Source organism: Pyrgilauda ruficollis, unplaced genomic scaffold, assembly GCF_017590135.1.
Source record: "Pyrgilauda ruficollis isolate IOZ18807 unplaced genomic scaffold, ASM1759013v1 scaffold6, whole genome shotgun sequence".
Classification (NCBI taxonomy): Eukaryota; Metazoa; Chordata; class Aves; order Passeriformes; family Passeridae; genus Pyrgilauda; species Pyrgilauda ruficollis.
The window spans coordinates 11,614,973-11,638,176 of NW_024527710.1; the positions used below are offsets into that span (position 1 = coordinate 11,614,973).

The 23,204-nt window shown below is 42.3% G+C and overlaps 1 protein-coding gene across 1 annotated transcript in view; it reads right to left on the minus strand.

The window, feature by feature from the left end:
* TRABD2B (TraB domain containing 2B) overlaps nt 1-23,204 on the minus strand; it is a 261,364-nt gene that overhangs the window by 36,188 nt on the left and 201,972 nt on the right. The window contains exon 5 of the mRNA XM_041483560.1: nt 4,517-4,607. Within this exon, the coding sequence (XP_041339494.1) occupies nt 4,517-4,607 (91 nt within the window). The remainder of the gene's footprint in view (nt 1-4,516; nt 4,608-23,204) is intronic.

A 23,204-nucleotide genomic window follows, 5' to 3' on the forward strand; every position in this document is an offset into this window, starting at 1 on the left:
TGTGGCCCTTTATCTGCTCAAGCCACTGGAATCCATCTAAGGGGAGACTTTCTCCCATCTTCTCCTCTCTCCCAACCCCAGGCATGCAGCTCTGTTTTCTGAAGACAGAGAGGAGCAGGGACAGCCAGTTGGCAGAACTCCACAAAAAACCCCCAAAAAAACAAACTTGTCTTTCTTATCTCAGGGCAAAGCAATGAGATATTGATTCAGTCACTAATTTTCCAATGCCTGTATCTGGGGACAAGGATGACAGCCAGCAAAATAAGAAGCAAATATGAACGCTGCAGAAGGCTGTCACGCAAACAGATTCAGGACACTTCCCTCAGGCAACAAAATGAACAAATTAAGCCAATGTGAGAGTAAGTTCTCAAGTGTTTATGGCATTGTTCTGCATGATGAATAGAACAGGGATTCTTTTACAGAAAGGGATTGAGCTTTACAGAAGGTGTTTTCAATAGTCAGCTTGGTGGAATTCTGGAAGAGGCACAGGAAGGTCAACACAGGGCCATCAGGCAGATCAACAGGAGGAGCCAGAAGATTTCAGAAATCCAGTCAGTAAGAGTTCCCAAATAGCTCCACACCAGCTAAATATACTTTATATAAACTTTTCTTTGTTTAGTTCACTGATTCCGGAGCCATCAGACCCCTCTATGTCTTGGCTATCTCTTCCAGCCAGACAAGATCTCACTTTATTTTTCCCCACTACCTTAGGAAAGGGAGGATTTGGCTCAAATTTGTGCTTGTCACTAGACAACAGAAATGTGAGACTCTAGGTATTCAGTTTGGTTGGCTTAAAGAGCAGCCATTTCACAACCCATGCTTAGTATTTTGGACAGAGGAAGCCAACAATCTTCTGGCTTTACCCAGTCAATATGCAGCTGAAAGCATAAACAGGTTTGGTCTTTGTCCTCTTTCACACTTCCCAAGACTTTTCTTTTTCTGATACATAGGAACAGTGCTAGTTACTTTCTACAAAAGGAATTCTCTTGTCCTTTCTAAAACCAAAATGGATGGCAGAATTTAAATATCATATCAGACTATACTCCACCCATTTATGGTAATGCTGCTGAATTATTACTGAACAAGGAAGATCAGACTACTAATCATGTCAATAATAGTAATAACCATAATGTTTTGGGAACAGAGAGATTAAAGAAAATGACCACTTGCTTTTTTGGCAAAACAGTACTGGTAGTAAGGAGGACATAGCATGAGTGTTTTGCTAAAGTTACTTTCATACAATGGGGCTTCTTATTTAACTGGAGAAAAATTGTCCTGCAAATCACTGTCAAGGAATCATTGATATTCATCCAAAATCACCCTCAAATTCAATCTGATAGACTTTCAAACATTCCTATGTGCCAGCTCAAACTGTTCCTCTTCATTCTTCTGCATACAGTCTGTCCACAACAGTTTTTTTTTTTAATTCCCTTTGCTAAAACATAAGCATGCAGCTGCTTCAGTTTTTTTTCCAGCCCTTGCATTTTTTCCATGTGCTGTCCACCCCCCCAAACTCCACATTAGAATCCAGCTGATCTTCCTTGAACACTATCCAATTTTTCAATTGTCAATGCCAGAATGCAATGAAGTGGGCTTGACTCCCTTATACAACTTATTTGGAAGTAAAGCAGAAATGTCACTTTTGGGCTTGAGCACAAAGAAATACCTCTTCATGTATGGCTCCACAAGAATCAAGATGAAAACACCTGCACCTCTGCAACCTCTGTAACCCACAAAACAATTTCTGCTTTGCAAGCAGCTCAAAATTTTTTGAGCCTCTATTTGTTTATGCGATGTATATATTTTGTTACTACAGTCACTGTAGCAAAATGGTTCCTCTTCTGGGCCTTTCAATTGTTTTTATTAAATCTTTTAAATAGGAAAGAGAAGAGTAAAAAAAGGAAGGCTAGACAAAAATGCAAGGTTCCTCAAGACTCTCAATTATAGCAACATGACAATATAACATAAACACAAACAACACAACAACTATCACAGTTGTGATGCTGTACTCTGTTTGGCTAGACTGCCTTTTGGAGCTCACCCAGAAATCATAAAATACAAGCTATTCCATAAAAAAAGAGACAAAATGGTTTGCAGCAGCCTCCTCATTTCTAAGGGGGAGCCCCAAGCACTTCTGATAGCTACAGCCCCAGTTACAGGAAAATGACAATACAGTCCCTGATGTGCAGTTTTGAAAGTCTTTTTTTCTTCTAAAGGCAGAAAGCTGTTCCTTGTGAATATATTTAAATGCTCTTTATTCACAATTTCTATAGTTTTCTGCTGTTTCTGCACCTCGAGTAATTCAGTCTAGTGGCAACTCTGGACTTTTTTGCCATGCAATTTATTTTTCTTTCTTTATTCTTGTCTGATAAGGTAGAACTGGCAGATGTACCTTATCATCAGACCACAGGAAAACTCACAGAGTATCTAATCCTTATGGGGGGGGCAACCATGTGTTCTCTCTTGACTCCACCCAGTATTCCTGCACAACCATTTACACTTTAACAAAGTTTTGTATGTTCAATGTTCAGAGCAGATCCCACTGGAATAAGGGTTCTAGTCCAGGCAAACCTGCCCAACATGATGGTCTGGATCTGGGAACAGAAGTCACCCAGTGTGGGACCATTCAGCTGAGGACACACACATCGATCTAGGCAGAGTCCAAGCCCTCTTGCTTTCAGGGGCATTTCCCCCAGGAATTGAGAATTTTAGGGAAGACATCATGAACAGAAGACACTGCTGCCAAGGTAGGGGAATGTGCAGACAGAGGTGCCCCACTCTGCAAATAAGTCAACATTAAGCACTGGCTTTTAGCCAAATTTCCTGCCCCATCCTTTATTTCAAGTCTGTGATGATGTGTACAGACATAGCCTAACACCAGAGAGCAGAGACTATTCTTGGACTTCTCTCACACTACTGCATCTTTAGTTCTTCTCAAAGGCTTGCAGCAGCCAATAAATTAATAGTTTCACAATTTCCAGTTGAAATGCTTTTCATGGGAAGATGATACTTTGAACTAAATGAAAATTGCTGAAGAAAGTGTCTGCTACCCTGAGTGGAAAATTTCTTTTTTCCACTCAGGAATGGTACACCTCGGCTGTTCTGCTATAGTTTGCTTGGTTTTTCTGTTTTGCTTTTTTTTTTTTTTTTTTTTGGTTGGTTTTAGTCAAAAAATTTCCAGCTCCAGACTGCTACAGTGTTTACTGCTCTTCCCTACACCATGTTGACTTTTCTCCCCCTGCCAAAGTGCTTCTTAAATCTCCTCTGAATATATGCTCTTACTGGTGGTGTTTAACAGCCTTTTCTTCCTCTTTCCCCCATTGTTATTTAAGACGATGCTTTTATGGCTCAACAGATTCCAAGAAGCATTTTGGATAAATGCTCTGTCAAAGAACACTTATGTACAGTTGAGCCATATTATATTCTATATGAATCACTGCGGATGTTTCCCAAACAAGGTTAGATCAGCCAGATTTTCCAACTAGATTACACACAGCTTTTTCAGACATAGTCTACTACCTCTGCCATTAATTCTCCTCACTGAGACTCACCTCAGTTTTGGACCATGTCATGTCTGCCCACCAGGGACAGGAGCATGCTGCTAACACTTTCTCCTAATGAGGATAACAATCCTATGACAGAGTAGCCTCGTCCAAATTTTATCTGCAGAATGTAGGGGAAAGGCTGATTTTGCAAAGCTAGATGGTCTCTCACCAGCCCTCACGGTTTTATTGTCTGTGATTTCTTCAGACAGAGACCTCATTTAAATGGCCAGGAAAAAGAAAATCTGCAGGATGAAGGAAGTCTGTTTCACCAGCTAAGGACAATTTTGTGTCATTTTTTATTTTATTTTATACTATTTTATTTTATTTTATACTTATATATATTATATATATATTATTATATTACTTATACATATATATATATACTTATATATTTTATTTTATACTAATGAAGATTGCCAAGAGCCAACTGATCAGTCCTTCTTCCCTGCCTTACCTGACCAGATATATGGAGAAGCTCAGGGAATACTGAATTGCTCTCTACCTGCCCAACACATTTTCAATGATGCATCTGCTACATTAAATGTGGTCCTTCAGGAAAAAACTGAAATTCCACCTAAAGAACAGCAGCCTGACAGAGAAGTCTGCAATGGAGAAGCAACGAAAACCCCATGGAGAGAGAGAGAGGAAAAACAGCTCTGGGGGAAAATTAGCTGAATGAAATGTTTCTTTAAAGAAACCATGGCACTTCTGAGCTGGTATAACGAAGCAGCTGTGATATAAATAATGTCCCCAAGTGGAAAAAACCCACAAAAACACCAGCCATTCAGGCTCCATATGTTTCCAAACTCACACAATGGATGCTTTACAATGCACTTTTTGTCTGGAAATTGGGTGGGAAAGGGAGGTTCCTCACCCACCTCCTATACTAATGCAATAATCTTGCTTAGTCACAGAAAAAGGGAGAGAAAAAAGGAGAGAAAGTGATTAATAATCTGTGGGCAGCTGCTTACTTTCCAATTGGTTGTCCAGGAGGGGTGTGCTCCACTTCAAATCCTGCTTGTCTCAGTACATCAATCACAGTGTTGTTACCCAGGAAGTGACCTAAAATACAGGTAGAAAATAGCACTGTCAATCAAACTACTACTCTCACTCACTTGAGTTTCTCCTGTTGGAACAGCAGCTTTGGGAGTCAAGGGTACCAAAAACTAGACCAGAGGGACAGCATACAGCCCAAACACTTTCTTCTTCCATCTCATTTATCCCTCCCTCCCCTCACATGGCCAAGGGACTGGGTGGATAACAGGAAACCTAGATGGGATGGGTTGCTAGTCTTGTCTTCCACTGTGACCATTTTTAGGATGCACACTGATTAAATAAATTTCCAACATGGAGATCAGAATGACCCTGCACTGGCAAAAGGATATTTCGAGGGCTTTGACTTTTGAAATGGAACAACTTACAACCCTGACCATCACTGCTCATGAACATCTGCTAATGAAGAGACTCAAGCTGCTGTAATGCATGTTCAGCACTTGTCTGACTAAAACCACAGTGATTCAGGAACTGCCTCATCAGCCATTCAGCCACCTGCACAGTGGGGCTGGGAGGAGCTGGGATGGTAACCTTATCTCTCCCAAAACATGAAGATTTAGTCCTGTAATTCAGGGCTCTTTGTTAGAAGTGTAAAGGTCACATTCCTATTCACAGAAGTAACAAGGAGCTCAGTAAGTATTGCAGTGTGTACAGGCCTTGAAAGAGTTTACTTAAGGGGGTCCCATATACTTGAAATCTGAACCAAATCCCACCGGAGTCAATGGGAGCCCTCAGAGGGCTTTGGGCACAGACTCAATAAGAGAGTGTAATCCAGCCAAAGCTTTCAACTTATTGTCAGAGTCCCACACTGTTTGCAGGATGGGTTGGATATATAAAGTAAGGGAGCAAGAAGTCCACAAAGAGATTTATTAAAATCCACATGGCACTGTAATCTCTCTCCAACTGCAGCTATGAATGACATGGAGGAAGAACAGAACAATTCTCCTCCATTATATCCATTAACTCCCAGCTCTACAGGGCTGGGTGACCCCCATTTACACCCAGGTCATTGCACCTCACTGCCAGCTCTGAACAGACCAATTCTCCAGGAATGTGCCCAAGCCACCACGTGCCTGTGGCATCTCGGAGGAGGGAGATCCACTATGCTGTGGGGTGTAAGAACTCACTCCTCTGGTTTGCTGCTGCTGCTTGGAGAGCATGTGCTTGCCTGAAGCACAGTGAAAGTGTTTGCAGGAGATGTTTTTGATTGTCTGGCTCCACAGCACAGCCAAATGGTGTGCACTGAAAAAACCAAGGCAGGCAAGAGGTGCCTGAGTCCCCCTCCAAGGACACCGCCATGCAAGGAGCTGGTGCAGCCACCAGCAGAGTCACCCCCGGGATTCTTTGCCCACCCTGCACAAAGTACTGATGAATTTGAGAGCATTCAGCCCCCAGGATTTGCTCAGCCTGCATCCCTCTGCTCCCGCTGCCAACAAGGGCGCTAACTCGCCTCAGTTGTTGGAACGATGTAGCTGTATGGCTTTGAGTGCAACTTGCAAGCGCTGGTAAGAGCTTTTAGCCAAAAGACATTTCTTTAAATGATTAAATGTACATTTGCAGAGCCCTAGTGTGTTCCAGGATTCCTCCACTTCCTTTTAAGAAAACTCAAAATTTGATTTTCCCCTTTCTAACTTACTTATAACAAAAGCCAAAACAGCAAAGAACAGTCCCAAAAATGTGTTATACACCCTCAGAGATTCAAGAAATGAGACATTTGTGAATGATTAACTGGATTTGATCATATCCTGTTTTTTTATGCAGTGGCCAAGGCAAACAAAGGTCCCTATTCTGTCACTGGCAAAGTGACACTGAGGAGCCAAAGTCAAAGGTATCAGAGTCCGAGACGTTTCCGAGTCCACTTTATTTTCCCTGAGCCAGAATCTTAAATGCCAAAAGATTTCTCAATGTAAATAATTGTCCTGAATCCAGCAAATCTTTGACAAGATGACAGCACAAGAGAAACCAATTTTAACTCTTTCAAACTCAGGGAAAAAAGTAACTATGCAAAAGCTCTGACTCCTCATCCACACAATGGTAGAACTGTCAACAATGTCAGCTCTTCAGCAGAGCCTGCAAATCCCTTCAAGTGATGGATGAAGACCAAAAGATGACACTTCCTGGACTTCCCATTCCTGCCCTCTGTGAGGATACCAAGCTGAAAGTTGCCAGCTGCTGGGACTGGTGATCTGCTGGGCAGCATGGCAACAGGGATTGTTCTTTCAATTTTGCCTTTCCTAACTGGAAGGAATGCCAGCTTCCATTAAAACTCCCTCAACTTCAGATTCCCAAATAAATTAAAATCCTAATTACAAATATCCATGCAAACATCACAGTTATTTCATTGTACATTCACAATCCAACACATACTAAAATATTTTCAATGCTCCAGTTCAACCAAGAGAACAGAAATAAAAAGAAATAAAAAAATCAAAACCAAAATCCAACTTTGAGCTGGCCCCCAAATAATTCTCCATTCCACATACATTAACAGAGCCCAAAACTTTAACAACTACTAGGAGATGGCATGAGCAAGTCTTTACAAAACTTAACCTTTAGACTCTGCTTAAAATTTACCTGCTTGTATTATCCCTCATACATCTGGGTAAGTTGCCACCCATCTCATCACCAGCTTGTCCTGTAAATGCATTCTCTCCATCTGATTGAAGAGTTCTGACTTCTATTTGTCTTAACTTCTCTGTCCAGTCAGAATTCACATGTCAAGGTTGTTTTTGTATCCACCTGTTCATTTTACATCATGGTAATACTGTTGAAGCCAAATCATGCACACCACAAGCAACCTGAAATCATGTTCTACTTTAGTGACTGAAAACATGAAGTTTTGCATGCTCAGACCAGCAGTCTTTCCCACCCAACACAGACATTTGCCAACATGATCCATGTTATCCCATGGCAAGGAGTTCCTCAGGAATAGAGATGTGGAAGAGGAAGGTTTAAGGAAAAAGGTGGCACTGGAGAGGTCCAGTGTAGGTAGGTAACATGAAACATGAAAGGTTAAAAAATTCCTGGAAGAATTGTCTTGACCTGCCTCCTGCTGTGAAGTCCATCATAATTATCCTTTCCAGCTTTAAAATCCAGGAAAATCTTCTATGTGAAAAATATCTTACATAAAATAACTCTCCCTAGTCACCCACAACTTGAGATAAGGACTCACTTGTTAAATATTAACAACAGATTACTTTGACAGCCTATGTGATGAAAACAAAATAACCTGCATATTAGAGGCTGCTCATATGTGCAAAGAGAGTATGCAGTAACTGTCACATTCTTTATAAAATCAGTGGATTTAATTTTTATTTATAGATATGAAGAAAATGAGCTTTATATATATAAACACACACACACACATATATATATATGTATGTGTGTGTGTGTGTGCATGTATGCTTCTGCTTAAATATTTTAAAAATTTCTCTTCCTGGCCTGGGAAAAACCTCAAGAGTGTATAACTACTAAAAATTTAGTGCATCTAGAGATATATCAGACAGGTTAGAGAGGCAAGGGAATGATCTTGCATTTCCATCACTATTCCCTCTTCAGTCTAAACCTGAATAAACCATTCCTGCAATATTAACCGAATTTATCTTGACAGCTGATGAAAAGTGGATCTGAGAGGTCAGAACATCAGCTGCCTTGGGAAATCCATGGAAGTGGAAAAGGAGAGAAAGCAGACATAAAAGATTTTCTACATAGGGACCTGAAGAGAAAGTCTGTCCTTGGGCATGGAGATATGCAAAGCAGCCACCCCTAACAGTTTAAGATTAAAAATGCCCAGGTGTGGATGCAATTCTTCCACCCTCTGAGGATAAGGAGATACTCATGGGATTTGCTAGAGGACAAGACCCAGTGCTAAACACAGTAATTTTGTAGTTTGAACACAAACACAAACAGTGCAGTGGTCAGTGTGGCTGCTGCACTTAAGAGGGGGTTTCTTACTAAATTTGATGAGACCAAGATTATTCTCCTTTCACTCACATTTTGTTTTTTCGAGACAAGGATCTGGAGACAGTGGAGGAACACATTATATAGCATGGCTGCTAACATTAATCACAGATATTCCCTTTCTGGTTTGCTTTTTTATTTTTAATTAAGAACTGTTCTTTGGACTACAGAAAGCAGATCCATGTAATGTGTTTCCTTATCTCCCCACAGTTTCATTTTTCAATGGAAGAAAGAAAGAATAAACCATCACTTAGGAGGTTTTTAACTACAAAACATGCAAAAAATATGTGAAATATACGTGGTTTCCTTAAAGCACGTCCATACACAAACACACTGCTGAAAGAATGCACTTTCTTCCTTTCTTAGTGGAATATCCCGAGGCAGAGAGAAAGACACTTCTCAGCCAACTCTTGACAGCCATGTATTTTCTAATTGACCACATAAACTAAAGCTCTCCTTTTGCATTTCAGACATCCTAGTGACCCTCATCAATAACCTAAGCATCAGGTTGCATCCCTCAAAAGTTACATGAACTTGGGTGTTCCTACACAGAAAAATTATAACCACGTTTTGATGACAGAGGCAGAAAAAATGTTTTTAAGCAAATGTTATATACTTTATCTAGGTTTAGAGATCTACTACAAATTACTTTGTCTATTCTTTTCACAATTCTTTGTTCCATGGCTTAGAAGGATAATGGGGTACAAAGGAGCAGGAGATAATTCCCTCACAAAGGACCTCCATTGCCAGAGCCTTTGAAGTTGTGCTAAAAAAGCCTTGCTAGCCATTAGCTGACACACAGCAGAAATCTGAACTGTTTCCATGCACACTACAAGCAGAGCTATTTTCTGCACAATTAGTCATAAAAAGGGCCAATGTAAACTGTGTCGGGAGGTCTCAATTCTTTACATTCTCCACACAGTGAATCAGACATTATGTATAACGTTTTGTTGCCATTTAGACCTTGGGCTGCTCTGCAATCAGGAGGCGGCAGCCTCTATTCCTCTTCTCCCTCGATGCTGATTCTCAAGTCCCTTGGCAGCACCAGTGTTTATGGCAGGAAAGCATCACAAGAATTAGTGTAGGGAAAAAGGCAAAAGGCTGAGAGCTGCCCCTTTAGAGTCAGGGTAAATACTTTGTGGTCCCTTTGCCTGCTGCCTCTAAAACTGCATCTCCATTCCTCTTATTCTACAATGGTCAAAGCTCAGTATTTTGGAAGCTGAAAGATGAATTTGTCAAGATGCGGCTGTAGTAAGGAGCTACAGCAAACACTCCAGGCAATGACTCTTATTTGAATTTGATGATTTCTCCACTATAGCATTCCAGTCTGACCCAGAGGTCTCTGGTAACAGCAGGAATTTACTGGGAACCACATGCCATCCCACATTACTCTCTTCGGACATGACACATGTTCCAGAGACCCATGGTGGGGAATCAGTGTTGTGGATAAACACTCCAAATTTTAAATTCCCTTTCACTCCTTGTCCAGCGTATTTCTTTGCTAATGAATAACATGCTTTAAAAACTGGAGGCTCTTCAGCATTCCTCATGATGATCCTCACTGCCAGACAATTGCTTCTCTTTGTTCTTGAACCACTTCCTTGAAATCTCACTCTGGTGGTAAGGATGGTCTTGAAAAAGTATCTTGAATGCACTTTGACAAGAAGCCAGTGCTGGATTTGTGCAGATCTTGCTCTTGCAAGCTGCTTCTAGATGTATCTGAAAGATTCCCCCAGCCCGAGTAACCCTCTTATGTGAAGTGTCTTATTAAGGAATGACACCAGGTAATGGATTAGGTGGGTGATCTGCACCTAGGCATGAGTATGATGTTAGGACAGCCTGAATATTTGGATTTTAAATTTTACTGATAATGTGAACAAAACTCATGCTTGTGGGGATCTAACAGGGGAAGGAATTTTCTGGAAATGGCTTGAAGGAACGCAGCCTAGCCCAGTTAGTATGAAATGTGAGCCATACCATGCCAGAGGATGAGACATGCAGCCCTACCACACCACACTAGATGTAACAAAAGCTTCCTAGAGGCTGGTGTTCAGGTTTGAATCAAGAGCTCTGTGGGCTTTCCAAAGAGAAAGGGACTATCAAAGGCCCCATCTTCCAGAAAAGTCTGTCACCCCAGGTTGCTGGCTTTTGCTCTGCTTCAGGACACGGTTTTGCACTTGGAAATTGCAGCATTATGCAAAAAACTGTGAAGGAGAGCTGGAGATGCAGGGAATGAGCTTTCCTCTTCCCCTGTTTGGCAGGAGTGTCCAAGCCCAAAGCATGCCTTAAAAAATACTTTGCACAAGCCACGTGCAATGGTCCTGTAAAGCAGGCTTTCATCATAGACTCCTTACATCATGCCACCCGTTCTCCAAACAGATGGAGAAATCATTTTCCCTCTCGTTTGATGTTGTTATTCTATGCAGTTGTGAGGAACTGACTCATAGCCACTTTTGGACAGTCACGGGAATCAGAGCAATAACACATAAGAAGCCAAAGCGTGCAGCATTTCCAACGTCCAGCAATCCTCCCATGGGCTCCCCTTCATTCTTTTCTTGCATGTAATCACCTCTCTTCCCTCTCACCCGAGTGCACTTAGAGAACAAGCTCTGGAGAAAGGCCACACCATAGCCAGAGGGAGAATGGAGAGATGAAGGGCCAAAAGTTGAGGGGGTTATTCCAGATTGACGCCAGGCTAATAGAGCACAGATTTGTGCATCCCTGGGGTGTCTCGGAGATCTGCAATGCAATTCTATACTTGGAGCATCTCAATCTGAAGGAGAGACAGATTCCCACAGACTTCTATTTCCTTGCTGCCCCCAAGTATAATAAACTCCCCCAATGTCTCTCCGTTTCTGATCTTCCTTTCTGAGCAGCCCTTCTGTTAAGGGTATGGAGCTATTGTTGAGGTCACATCATGGAAATCCTTCTCCAGAAGCACCCTGGAGTGCAATGCACACTCCTCAACATAGGGACAGAATTTACCAGTTTGGAGCTGGCTCCTTGCTGGTACAGCCCTCTGTTTCCAGTTTCAATGCACTGCCATAATGTGAGCTCAGCAACTCAGTTCTCTGCTGTCTTCGAAGTCTTGGAGCACTTTCCCTAGCAGACTTGCCCTAAACATATGTGGTAAACAATGAAATTATTTTTCTGGGGAGGAAAAAAAAGGTCCATTTTCTTCCAAGTCTAAACCAGCTGTTTCACTTGGGTTCAGAAAAACAACACAAGCAACAGCTAAAGTGAGGTCACCTCCTAAGAATCTCCTCTGCCCTCTGTATCAGTTTGTAGCTGCCTCAGACATTTCCAAATGAAGTGACTGGTCTGTGCTAGTGAGTCTCACTGAAGAGGATGGCACCTCCACAGAGCAATTAATTCTAACACCTCAGACACTAGGTTTGGGAAGAACATGAGCTCTCTGTGCAAGTCTCTTTCCATTGACCATGTGAGCTTAAGGATCTCCTTTACCCTCGCTGTCTATCAGGCATGGCATGGTGACCCACCAAGCCACTGCCCAGAAGCTCCTGAACACTGCACACAGCCCATCCTTCCCCATCATTCCCTTTTCTGCCCTGTTCCCCACCTCTCTTGTCATGCCAGAGTTTGCACAGGACAGGGAGCTGTGTTGATCGGGGCTTTGGTTGATTATAGGGCCATTTGAGCTATTTCATATTGTTGCTTCACTTATGTGGCTTTAGAGGAGTTTTCCACAGAGAGAAGGTCCAACACAGGATGACAATTTCAGCATATATTCTTAAAGAAAACACAGGATCCCTTGAAAGTCAAACAACAAAGCCTGAATATTTGAAGTGTTTATTCTGTAAAATGTATTGGTGGTGTTTGCTGGTACAAGCTGCATCAACTTACCAGGGCAAAAAGTACGGAGGAGGAAAATCATGTGGGCAGGGCTTAAACAGAAGTTTGATTGACTTTGTCCCCAGGTTTTACTATGAGCAAAGGCAGGGCTTACTCAGTCTGAGATACTGCATGGAGAATGGTTATTGGCATTTTCCCCTCTAGCAGAATGCCATGGCTAGATGTGATTTTATTTTTAAATTGTTTTTATTTATTTTATTTTTTTTAATAAACATGTGACAGGGAACATGTCTCTGTGTCCCTCATGGAACCCTCTCCAATGGACACGGTCAATGTACAAAATCTTGGAACTTCACCATCCCTAACACTGCAGCAGAAGAAAAGGAGACGAGTCTGAGGAAAATCCAGAGAAAACCCAGCGTCTCTAAGAGTCTTCCAGGGTGCTGGAAGCATCTCTGGGACCATCAGATCCCCCAAGTGCAGGCAGTCTGGTGTGAAATGCATTGTCTTAACATTCTTTGCCAGCTGTCACCAAAGCCTCAAGCAATGAGGAAACTGGTGAGGAAATGCAGTCTCTTTTTGTACCCAAGGTGCCTTATTAGTGCATGCACAGGCTTGCAGAAGTAGACACCCCTCTCCCACCTGAACCACAGTTATCAGCTCTTTCCACAGAAGCTGCTGCCGGGCCCTGGACAGCCAGTGCAGGGCAAGCAGCCTCTAAGAGAAGTGTTTCATATACCATTGCAAATCCCCTGAGCCATCCCCAAACAGTCTGGAATGCACATGGACATGCTTGCCAAAGCCAGGTACAGCTCAGGGTAGGGGGGAGAAACTACACTCACTAACTTCTGCCTTCTTTGCAAAGGTGGTAACTGTGAACACTGCACTAAAACACCTCAAGGACTTGGTGGAGTCAGAGCTCAGGGCAGCTTCAGGCCTTGGAAAGGTCCTCATTTAGGAAGACAGCTTTTTGTAAGCAGAGTATCTCACTGAACTTCTGGAGGCATCTCTGAGGTCCAGCAAGGACCAGACCATGTGGGACCTCATCTGCTCCCAGCACACAGCCAGTGTTATGAAATGCAGCACCTTTGCTTGACTTTGACAAAGGCTTCTAGCAGGTAATAAGGATGCACTAAATGGCTTCTTATAGGAAATAAACAGGGGTGACGGCCATGGTCTGTCTGCAGGATCAGTAGTGAGCTGGACTCTTGAGTCTGTCCTTTTTTGGCCTCATGGATGCATGGATCCTACAATATACTGTGTCCACAATGGAATCAAGCCTGGTGTGAAACTGCACTTCACTGTGTTTGCTTTGAACCTGCTTCCCCCAGTTTCTCTAGTTTGCACAAGACAGCTCTAAACTGAATTAAACAGAACTTTATTCTGCTCTAGTGTGAGATCAAACCATTCCAGGAAAGTTATTTGGGGGCAATGTCTGTCGAATCTGTGAAACTTCTTCAAAAGACTACAAGATGAGCTGTCATTTTCTGTTTGAAAAGCAGTTTGGAAACCACAAATCAAAGCTCCCAGTTGGCAGGACACGGATCCTTGCTTGTTCTTTCTGGTTTTGACCTCTCAGTCAATTATTCTACAGACTACACTGCTTTCTTCATCTATTCCAGGAACCCCTTCCTGGTGGTTTATTTGGATTGTGGATGTCTCATAAGTGAAAAACGTGGTGATGCCTAAGCACAAAACAGAGTGATTCCTCAGCAAATTGCCAGCCCCCTGGAGTTTATGGACACAGGACAAACTCCTTGCTGGAGCAGAGAGTACTGATGCTTTCTAACTCATGGACATAAAAAAAACCAGAAACCATTTCACCAGACTTTTTTTTAAAGAAAACTGCTCAAGGAAACCAAAACTGAGCCTCCTTAGTCAGGATTTTTTTTATCTATAAAAAACTTCACATTGTTAAGGCTGACTGTGGTTCGTTCTTTTCCCAGAAAAATCCAGCTGGCCACTGGATGTCACTGTTGTTGCAGAAAAACACCCCTAAAAGTTCACAAATGAGGCTGTGAATAAGGTGAGGTGTCACCCCAACCTGGAAATGGCCTTTTCTTCCAGGTTAATTAGTGCAGCGCTGGTGGCATCTGGAGGCTGCCCAGCCAGTGCAACACCTGGAGGCAGGATGGTCTCCATCAGCAGCTGAGGGCAAGTCCTCCAAGGAGCTCATGGACCCTGATTCACCTGTGCCCAGATATGTGTCCCCTCCTCCTGCTTGATGCCCTCTGGTTTTGCTGAGACATGTCCCTGCTGAGCACAACAGATACGACCTGGTCTCCAGTTTGGACTCAACCCTTTCTCTTTTGCCCTGCAGAGGAGCACACTGCAGCAGGCATGATTCCAAGCCTGTCCTTGATCATGGATTAAAGGCAACTACACGTAGAGCTGCTCTGTGGTTTGAGCTGGCGCTGCTCTAAAGGCAGCTTGGCGCAGCTGCACGACTTGCAAGGCTTGAGCTAATTGCTCCATCAAAAACTGCTCGCTGCTACGTAGATCATTTGCCACCTCACAAGCTAGACCAGGCATCTCCAAATCCATTCAACCACACAGCTGAAACCTGCCCTAAAAGACCATCCTCAGCCTTGTAATTCAGCTAAGGATTCCTTTGCAGCACCATAATGCCAGTGCAGGCAAGGGGATTTTTCAAGGAGTGCTTTGACGCCCTAGGCTGAGGTCCTTTCCACAGAGGGAAAGCAGGAGAAATAAGCCCCAAAAGCCCACAGAATGCTCTCAGACTGTGGTCAGATGATGCTTCTGTGGCATTCTAGGAGGTGTAAACTCGGACTTGTTTCCCACCTTACACTCCATGCCCAAGGCTTGCTGCTTGATTCATGCCTGTCCTGACATTGTGAAGCAAACCCCCAAAACAGGACAGATCACACCAACAAACTCTTGCCCCTGAGGAGCAAAGGAAGGCAGAAACACACTACATGTATTTATGAAGCTGCTGAATATGGTATTACAAGACCCTGAGATACATTTGGTGTTGGAAGAGATCTGGAGCACCTACATCTGGAGCACTCTCTCCTTGGAAATGAAAAGCATGCCAAAGATGTGGACTAATAGAAAACTGGGCTAGAAAGTACCCATTTTAGTGCATCTAAATGTCATAAGCCAGGATCAGCTCTGCCTGGGCATGACGGATCAGATCAGCTTTGACACTAAGGATGTTGGTATAAATTAGAATAAGGACCTCCAGAGGACACTGATGCATTAGGAGAGTCCATGGCCGTGTATTTTCTTAATTATTTTTTCTTTCTTTAAAAGCAAAACTGAAGAAAGAAATGCTTTGTGAAGGACAGACAGTCCTTTGGCTAAAGGTCCTGTGGTGGAAAGATGGGGCGTTTCCAGCCAGCAATGGCAAATGCTCTACCAGAAGGGTCAGTAAATCTTATCTGTCAGAGAGACCATCTGTATAGTGGGAAAAGAACAGAACATAGTCCTGCAGTAGTTAGAGATTCTCAGCTGCAAAGGTGCTGTATGAATACCTATCCCAACCCAGCAGAGATGAGCTTCATCCTACAAATGCCTTCATTTGTGAGCTACTCGGGGCATGCAAACAGTTGTATCAAGCCCCCACATCCCCGTGGACAAAGGATATCTTGCTCACAAATTTAAAATTGAATTGACTAAAAGTCTTGGAAAGCTGTATTCCTCAAGTACTAATTCATATATGCTATGTCTATGGGGAAGTTCTTCTAATTACAAACGTATTCCCTATTAGACTATCAAATGTGTCTCTACATTCCACTCATTACTAGTTATTTTTGTGAGTTTCACCCACACAGATCCACAGATCTATTCTCAGCCACACGGCCAAACATCCTGACCAGTTTCAATTTAGGGTTTTTTTTAATATAAATACACAGAATTTCTATATACATCCATGTTTTGAGCAAGCAGAAATATTTGATTTGAGTCCCCACTGCAGTACTCTGGTTTTACATTGGTATAAACAGTAGTGGTTTCCACTGTTATCTCCTGCTGCCCAGCTGTTAACACTGGGGAAAAGGAGCAACAATGAAGGCAAGCACAATTTATCTGAACATCCCCTCATAATACTGGCCCAGGGAGCAGACTTCTAGTGAAACCAGAAAGAGGGAGATTCAGTGCTCCTGTGAAGTCTTCCTGATACAGCTGTCCACTCTGACACATGGTCACATTCAAAAGCTGACTAAGTTATTATGGAAGTTCAGAAACCTCAAAATATACACAACAGCTTTTGAAAAACATTGTGGTTGTGTGGGTTCAAGCGTGCTTGAGGAACATGTCAAAATCCAAACAAACAATCCCCGCCTTCACCCCTTTCTGTTAACACACGAGCGTGTGAGCACATCACCAAGATTGCAATTTGTAGCCCTGTTATTCACAGCCCTCATTAAAGAATAACAGCCCCTGTTTGAGTATCACGAGGCAAAATTGTTCGCACATGTGGACCAAACAGACTCACCAAGGCTGCACCCTTATGGTTTGTGAGTGACAAGCTTAATAAGATTATGCTTGATCTTTCTCTTAATAAAGCTGGATGACATTCAAGCAAAGCCTGGGGTTTTTTTTAATGGTACATTAAGGGAACCCAAAGTTTGGCACAGCTGGAGGCCTGAACCATCGAACAAAACTTGGCACTGCCAGCACTCCCTTACGATCTCAGACCTCACATAATGAATATTTATATCTATATATACAGACACGCACATATATTAAATACCTATCATTAGCTGGTCAAGGTCAATGCTCTGGGTAACAGAGCTGGATGTAATACCAAGAATGATGATGGCTCTTTTTTTTTTTTTCCTGTGTTATGAATCACACAAATTAAGCAACCCACAGTTTACAGAGTCTGCAACATGATGGACTGCTTTTAAACCACACATACCGAAGGGAAGGAGAACAACTCCAAAAAATTACAAAAGCAAAAGAGAAGTGTCATCACCTTACTGTTTAAACTTGAACACAGCGGAACATGGAGACTCCTGCTTAACTTTAATAACACCAGCAGCCTCAGCCGGCTCCAGGGAAGCAGTCATTTGCTTGAGATAAGTCAGGGATGGTGTGCTTTGAAGCTTTATGGGTTAGAAGCTAAATAGTGTTAGCTGAGTCACACTGATTTAAACCATCACTGCAACCAGCCCAAAGATTACCAAAGACAGTCAATGAAGAAATCACTCAGAGGAAGAGGAATTACTGAATTTTTATTAGGAAAAAAAAATAGATATATAGATATAAAAGAAAAGTAATCCCTCCCCAGCTAAGACTTTACTTTTGGAAAAGGAAAGCTTCCATAAGGAGAAACTGAACATTCCTATCTTTCCCTCATCTCCAGTGGCTATGCTCTCAAGCTGAGTGTCTTTGTATTAAGTACCAGCTCTACAGATAAATCAGTGGGTCTCAGGATTAAACAGAGTTCATGATGTACATGGGGTGGGGATGGTCTAGTTCATCTATCAAAAAAAATTTTTTTTGATAGCCAAAATAGTTCCCAAATTACATTAGGAATACTGATGAGGAATTTAAGAGTACTGGTATACTGTCCTTTGCTCTTTCCAAAACAAACCAAAAATTTTTTTTAAAATCAGTTTTATTTCAAAGCACACAGCAATGACTTACTGAAATGGAATATGCGTACATCTAATTTCAAAAAGAATACAAACACAGACATTAAATTAAACACTTTGCAGAGCCTGAATTTTCTTCCAGGCTTTTGTTTTGGTGAGAAAATGAAAACGTTTTTGTTCAGCATTGACCCAATATAACTTTTCCTTCAATCATCTAGTTCAGCCAACAAAACAAGACATACATCATTTCCACTGCTCTAGACTGAGCCCAGATCTTGCTAATGTGGATGAATTCCTGATCCTTGGCATCTCTCTTTTTCTTGAGATCTACTTGCAGCACCTTAAAGCCTGAACATGGTGCTGGGACCTTCCCTGGCTGTTGAAGTCATATCCACAGACAAGAGGTTCAGAGCCAAAATACCACTTTGCAGAGTCCCATCTATTTCCCTTAAAGTCAGGAATGAGACTCCCATTGAATCCAAGGGAGCTGATCAGAGATTCATGCTACAGAAAAGCACATGAGGAAACTGTGCTTCCTTCTGTCTTCAACTCACAGCACTCAATTTGCTTCTGAGGCTGCAAACCTGTCCAGTCTAGCTCTTTACTTTCATTTATAATGCTTCAAAGTTTTTCCTTGTGTGCAACCTGATCAGAAGCTCATTGAATTCAATGAAAAATGCCCAGAAGGCATTTCCTGTGCAATGTGGGGTCCTTACTTCCAGCTGGTTTGAAGACACCAGAGCTCCAGAGCACTGGGCACACACTGTTACAGGTGAGCAGAGTGTGAACAGCAGACAAGATCCTCTTGCCTAAAGAGTGGCCCCTTGCCACTTGCCTCTTGTGGCAAAATTATGCCTTCTTGAAGGAATCCAGCCCATAATTACCCAGTTAAGTAATTATCTGCTCCTTTAAGTGGATGAGACTGAGATAATCCTGACTGAAGTAAGAAATTAATTGCTGGCCCTACTGGCATTTCTGTGCCCAAACCCTGCAGAACTTTTCATTCAACTGAATTCCACCTATGATGCTCTCACACTATACTCTGGCTGACTATTCCAGGCTATTATATAAGCCCTTTGACACTGGTCTATCCCAAATTTCCTCCAACTTCCACACTTTTTGTCACAGCCAAGTTTCTGCAGGAAACAAACCACTTTTTCATTGAGGCCAATTAGCTCAAGAATGTCAAAAGAAAAAAAAAATCAAAAGGCTTTGGGTCAGTGACAAGAGCAATAGAGAGGCCAGCAAAATGAAAGGGACTCGTTCTGAACATGCTTTTGACTACATCAGAGACAATTCCCAATGGAGTGAAACAAGAAAAACATTCCTTGAGAGATTCAAGATCTGTCATGAATTCCCAAGGCACATTAAGAAGTCTCACTCTCCCCTCTGTCTCTCATTCCTTTCTGAGGTACATCATGAGCTCCAGAAGGAGGTTGATAAGTCTGTACATCACCCACCCATTATCATACAGAGGATGATAAGAGATCTGTACAGTGGCCCCAGACATTCGAAGTCACAATGAACCAAGGGTTAGGAAACCCTACAATTATGCTCCATAGTTGATCACATTTTTGGGGGAAAAACAACAGAAATCAAAATTTTATTTGATAATATTTTCTTTGTGGATGAGATACCGGGACTCCTTCTCTCAAGAAACACTCACTTGGATTCCTTGCAAAGTAACTGCTTTGTGCCCCTACTGCTCCATCCTTACAAGAAGCATAATCTGTTTTCCTCCCAGAAGGACACATTTGTCCCATTACGTGCCTATATGTTGATAAATTTGCTGATGACTGAACTTTGGAATGAACTTCAGGATACTGCAATCTCTGTCTTTCCCACCACCACCACAATGCTCATCACTGACTTCATGTCCAGGATGAGGAGCCCCACCAGAGCAACAGACACCTCTTTTTTCCAGACTTGGAGACATCAGACTCACAGACTTGTCAGTATTAGAACCAAAGCTCAGCTTTCAAGTTGTTTGAAGTATGAATTCAAAGGATTACTAAATATCAGTCTTAGAAGGAATAAGGCTTCTATAGAGGAAAAAAAAACCATCACTGGTTTCCAGCTGAGCTTTTTTTAATGACAGACTTTGCACTTCCTAATCTGTTTGGGAAATAAATGCCACATGGCATGTTAATATACTGAGTAAGGGACAGTCAGGCTTCCAGCAAATAATTCATAATGACATCTTTTGGGTTAGATTTTATGATGCTCTTTGTAGGACAATGCCACGAGTTGGTCTTGAGTATTTCACCATGAGAACAAAATATTCCTCCTGACATCTAGCTCTGTTTTCATGGGCTCATTTTTTCTGATGATTAATTCTGAGTTCATGTAGAGTGTGTTCAAGATTACACGGATTCATATTCAGTTGACCATATCTGAGAGGATTATTTTAGTGTGCCCCAGTTTATGGCCCATGAAACATGATCCCTCTTGTCTCTCCATGTCTCTCCCTCTGCCAGCAGTATTATTCTACACAACCAGTGCTGAGAACTTGTATTATCAGCATGAAAGCAGAAAACAGCTATTCTTTTCTATGAAAACCAGCCCTCATTCAGTGCCTTAAACTTGCTTTGCTCTCAGAGCCAACAGCCAAGCAGAAGACATCGAAATATCAAAACGTTTTGAAGGAAACGCCCTTAAGAAAAAAAATCTGCATTTCAGGTTTGCCACAGTCTTGATCACTTTTGGTGCATCTAGCACGTATTTCTGCTGTTACTAGGGTTACTAATCTGAACAAGATTAAACACAGTGGAAATACCCTGATACCACCTGAAGCCATTGTTTGTGTCTCTGAAGAGCTGTGACACATGGATTACACTGGAAGGTGTTTCCATCTCTACCCAAGAGACTGGTGCTGGCAGCTCAGCGCTGATCCTGGCAGCCAGCAGGCAGATGTGCTGTCTAATAATTTTGGCAACTTCTGACTATCTTTCCTATCATGGCATCATTATCTTGAGCTGACTGCCAAGTGGCCTGAACAGTGCTGGATACATGAAATGCAGAGAAGCTTTCAACTGACAACACCCTGTGAATTGTACATAGCACTGTTATTTCATGTGCAGCCCCCTAAGATCTCAGAGCAGTTTAAGGACAGAAATCAGGTCCAAAGCTGTGACCCTTACTTAACAAGCGTTAGCTAATTAGAAACTGTCCCATTGAAATAAGCAGAGTTCCTCGAAGAAGTCTGTTTAACGCGCAGCTGCACAACTTATAAAATGAAAATAAAAGTATTACTTACACTGGGGTTGTTTCTCAAAGCCACAGTTCTACTATATCCCCTTGGTGCTGTACCAAAGTAACAGAAATATGGAGTATTCCTATTCAAAAAAACCCCATTCCTGGTCACTAACACAGTTACTTTGGAACTGACAAATAATCGTTTCTCCAGATCTTCAGGCATCATACAACACACTTATGTTTTGGTAAGTTCCTAAGTTCCCACAACTCAACAGCTGAACCAGAACTTCTGCTGCACACAATCGCCTGAACCAACAGGCAGCGCAACTTGCTCGTGAGAAAGAGATGGATTTGAACTCAAACCTTTAAAGCAAAATCCCTCCAGCAATGAGCCGTAGTAAGCTACTGTTGCTCAGTATCACTACTGCTGTGACCAGAGCTGCTGGGATTTTCTGTTGCTATTATCACGCATCCCTTCCCTCACGTGTCACTGCGACTGCTCGCAGAAAGCAGAGGTTATATGCACTGTTCTATTGGAACAGAGAGCGCCTTTCACAGCCCCTCAGCAATTTTATTTTCCTTTGACTGATGCTGTCAACACAGTATCTGAAGTCTGCCTGCAGAGCAAGGGCTCGGTGAGAGTGTTTGCATTGCACTTGTGCGTTACGCTACACCCTGCTCGGGCACCGTCTGCCCATCACTCACCGAGCCCACTTTCTGATCACTTGACTGCCATTTGGACAAAGCCCAACTCCAGCCCTCTCTGAGCACACAACACAGTCAAAGAAGGAAAGATAGTCTTTTTCAGTTCAGTTTTCAGCTGCAAGTCAATGAGTTGTGTGGTTATTGGTCCTTTTTTGAATACAGAGCTTTTCTGTAAATACTACATTTGCAGGAAAGATCAGAAACCACTTTTTTATTCACTCATTTCGGGGAACTTCAATATGCAGCCTGCAGAATGCTTCTTTTGCAGATAGGAGTCAGACTAGTTTTCAGTAACTAATAAATACAACACATACACTTCATCAAAAGATCCTGAGTACAGTACTGCTGTGCAGTAGCAAATCAAGCTTCTTTTTTGTTCTTGTCTCTGAGCATTATTACTGTAGTTGATGTATTCATGGAATTCCCTAGCTGATCACAGAAAAGAAAGCACACCTTAATGTTGACTAGCTGACATTAGACTGTGACAGTGAACAGCAAGGAATACTCTGTGCATCTGGAATCGCAGTGGAAATGCATCTTATCCAATTTTCCAGGAAAGAATTTGGCCAGGACATCAGAGTACAGAGTCTCTTTGCTAAGTGTGCTACTGGAGCATTACTCACAGCAACTCCTGCCCAAGGCTTGTGAGTCACCACCAAAGAGAGGAGAGACCTCACCGTCCCCTGACAGCGAATGGGGGGACGGCCAGTGCAGATGTACAAGGTAAAGAATTACTTCTGAGCTGCCAAGAGCTCCACCAGCACTTGGTTTTCCCTGCCATAGTTTTCTTCCATCTGTGGCTTGTGACAACTGAGAGCAGTTAATGGACAGCATGAAAGAGATTTGCCAGTCCAGGGCACTGGAGTGGCAGAAGTGAGAGGCAAGGACAGGACTGCCACAACAAGGTTTTGTTTCCTTTCCACTGCTGAGCTCCTTTCCCCTAAAACTGCTTTGCTTTATTCAGCATCCAATACCTGGGTTCTGAAAACTAATAATACTAACAATTCCACATCCACACAAATGCAGATGTAGTATACACACAGATACAAAAAGCATGTATATATTTTCCTGCAGAGGAAATATGGTATTTATGCTTTATAAGATGAACAAGGAGAAGAGAAAACCAAGAATTCTGGGCTATTGCCCAAACCACACAGCTTTGAAATCAGCGGTACATTGAAAAAAAACCCACATAACAAAAAAACCCCTACACTTCCTTCCAAGAAAAGTGTCTAAGTTTTCCAATTTGTTTACGACTGATGTCTACCCACAAGAGACTACATTCTGGGCTGGATGAGACTGGACTGGCATACAACACCAAAAAGCTCTCCTTCCTGAACTGGGGAACAATATCTTAAGTGTTTGTACATGG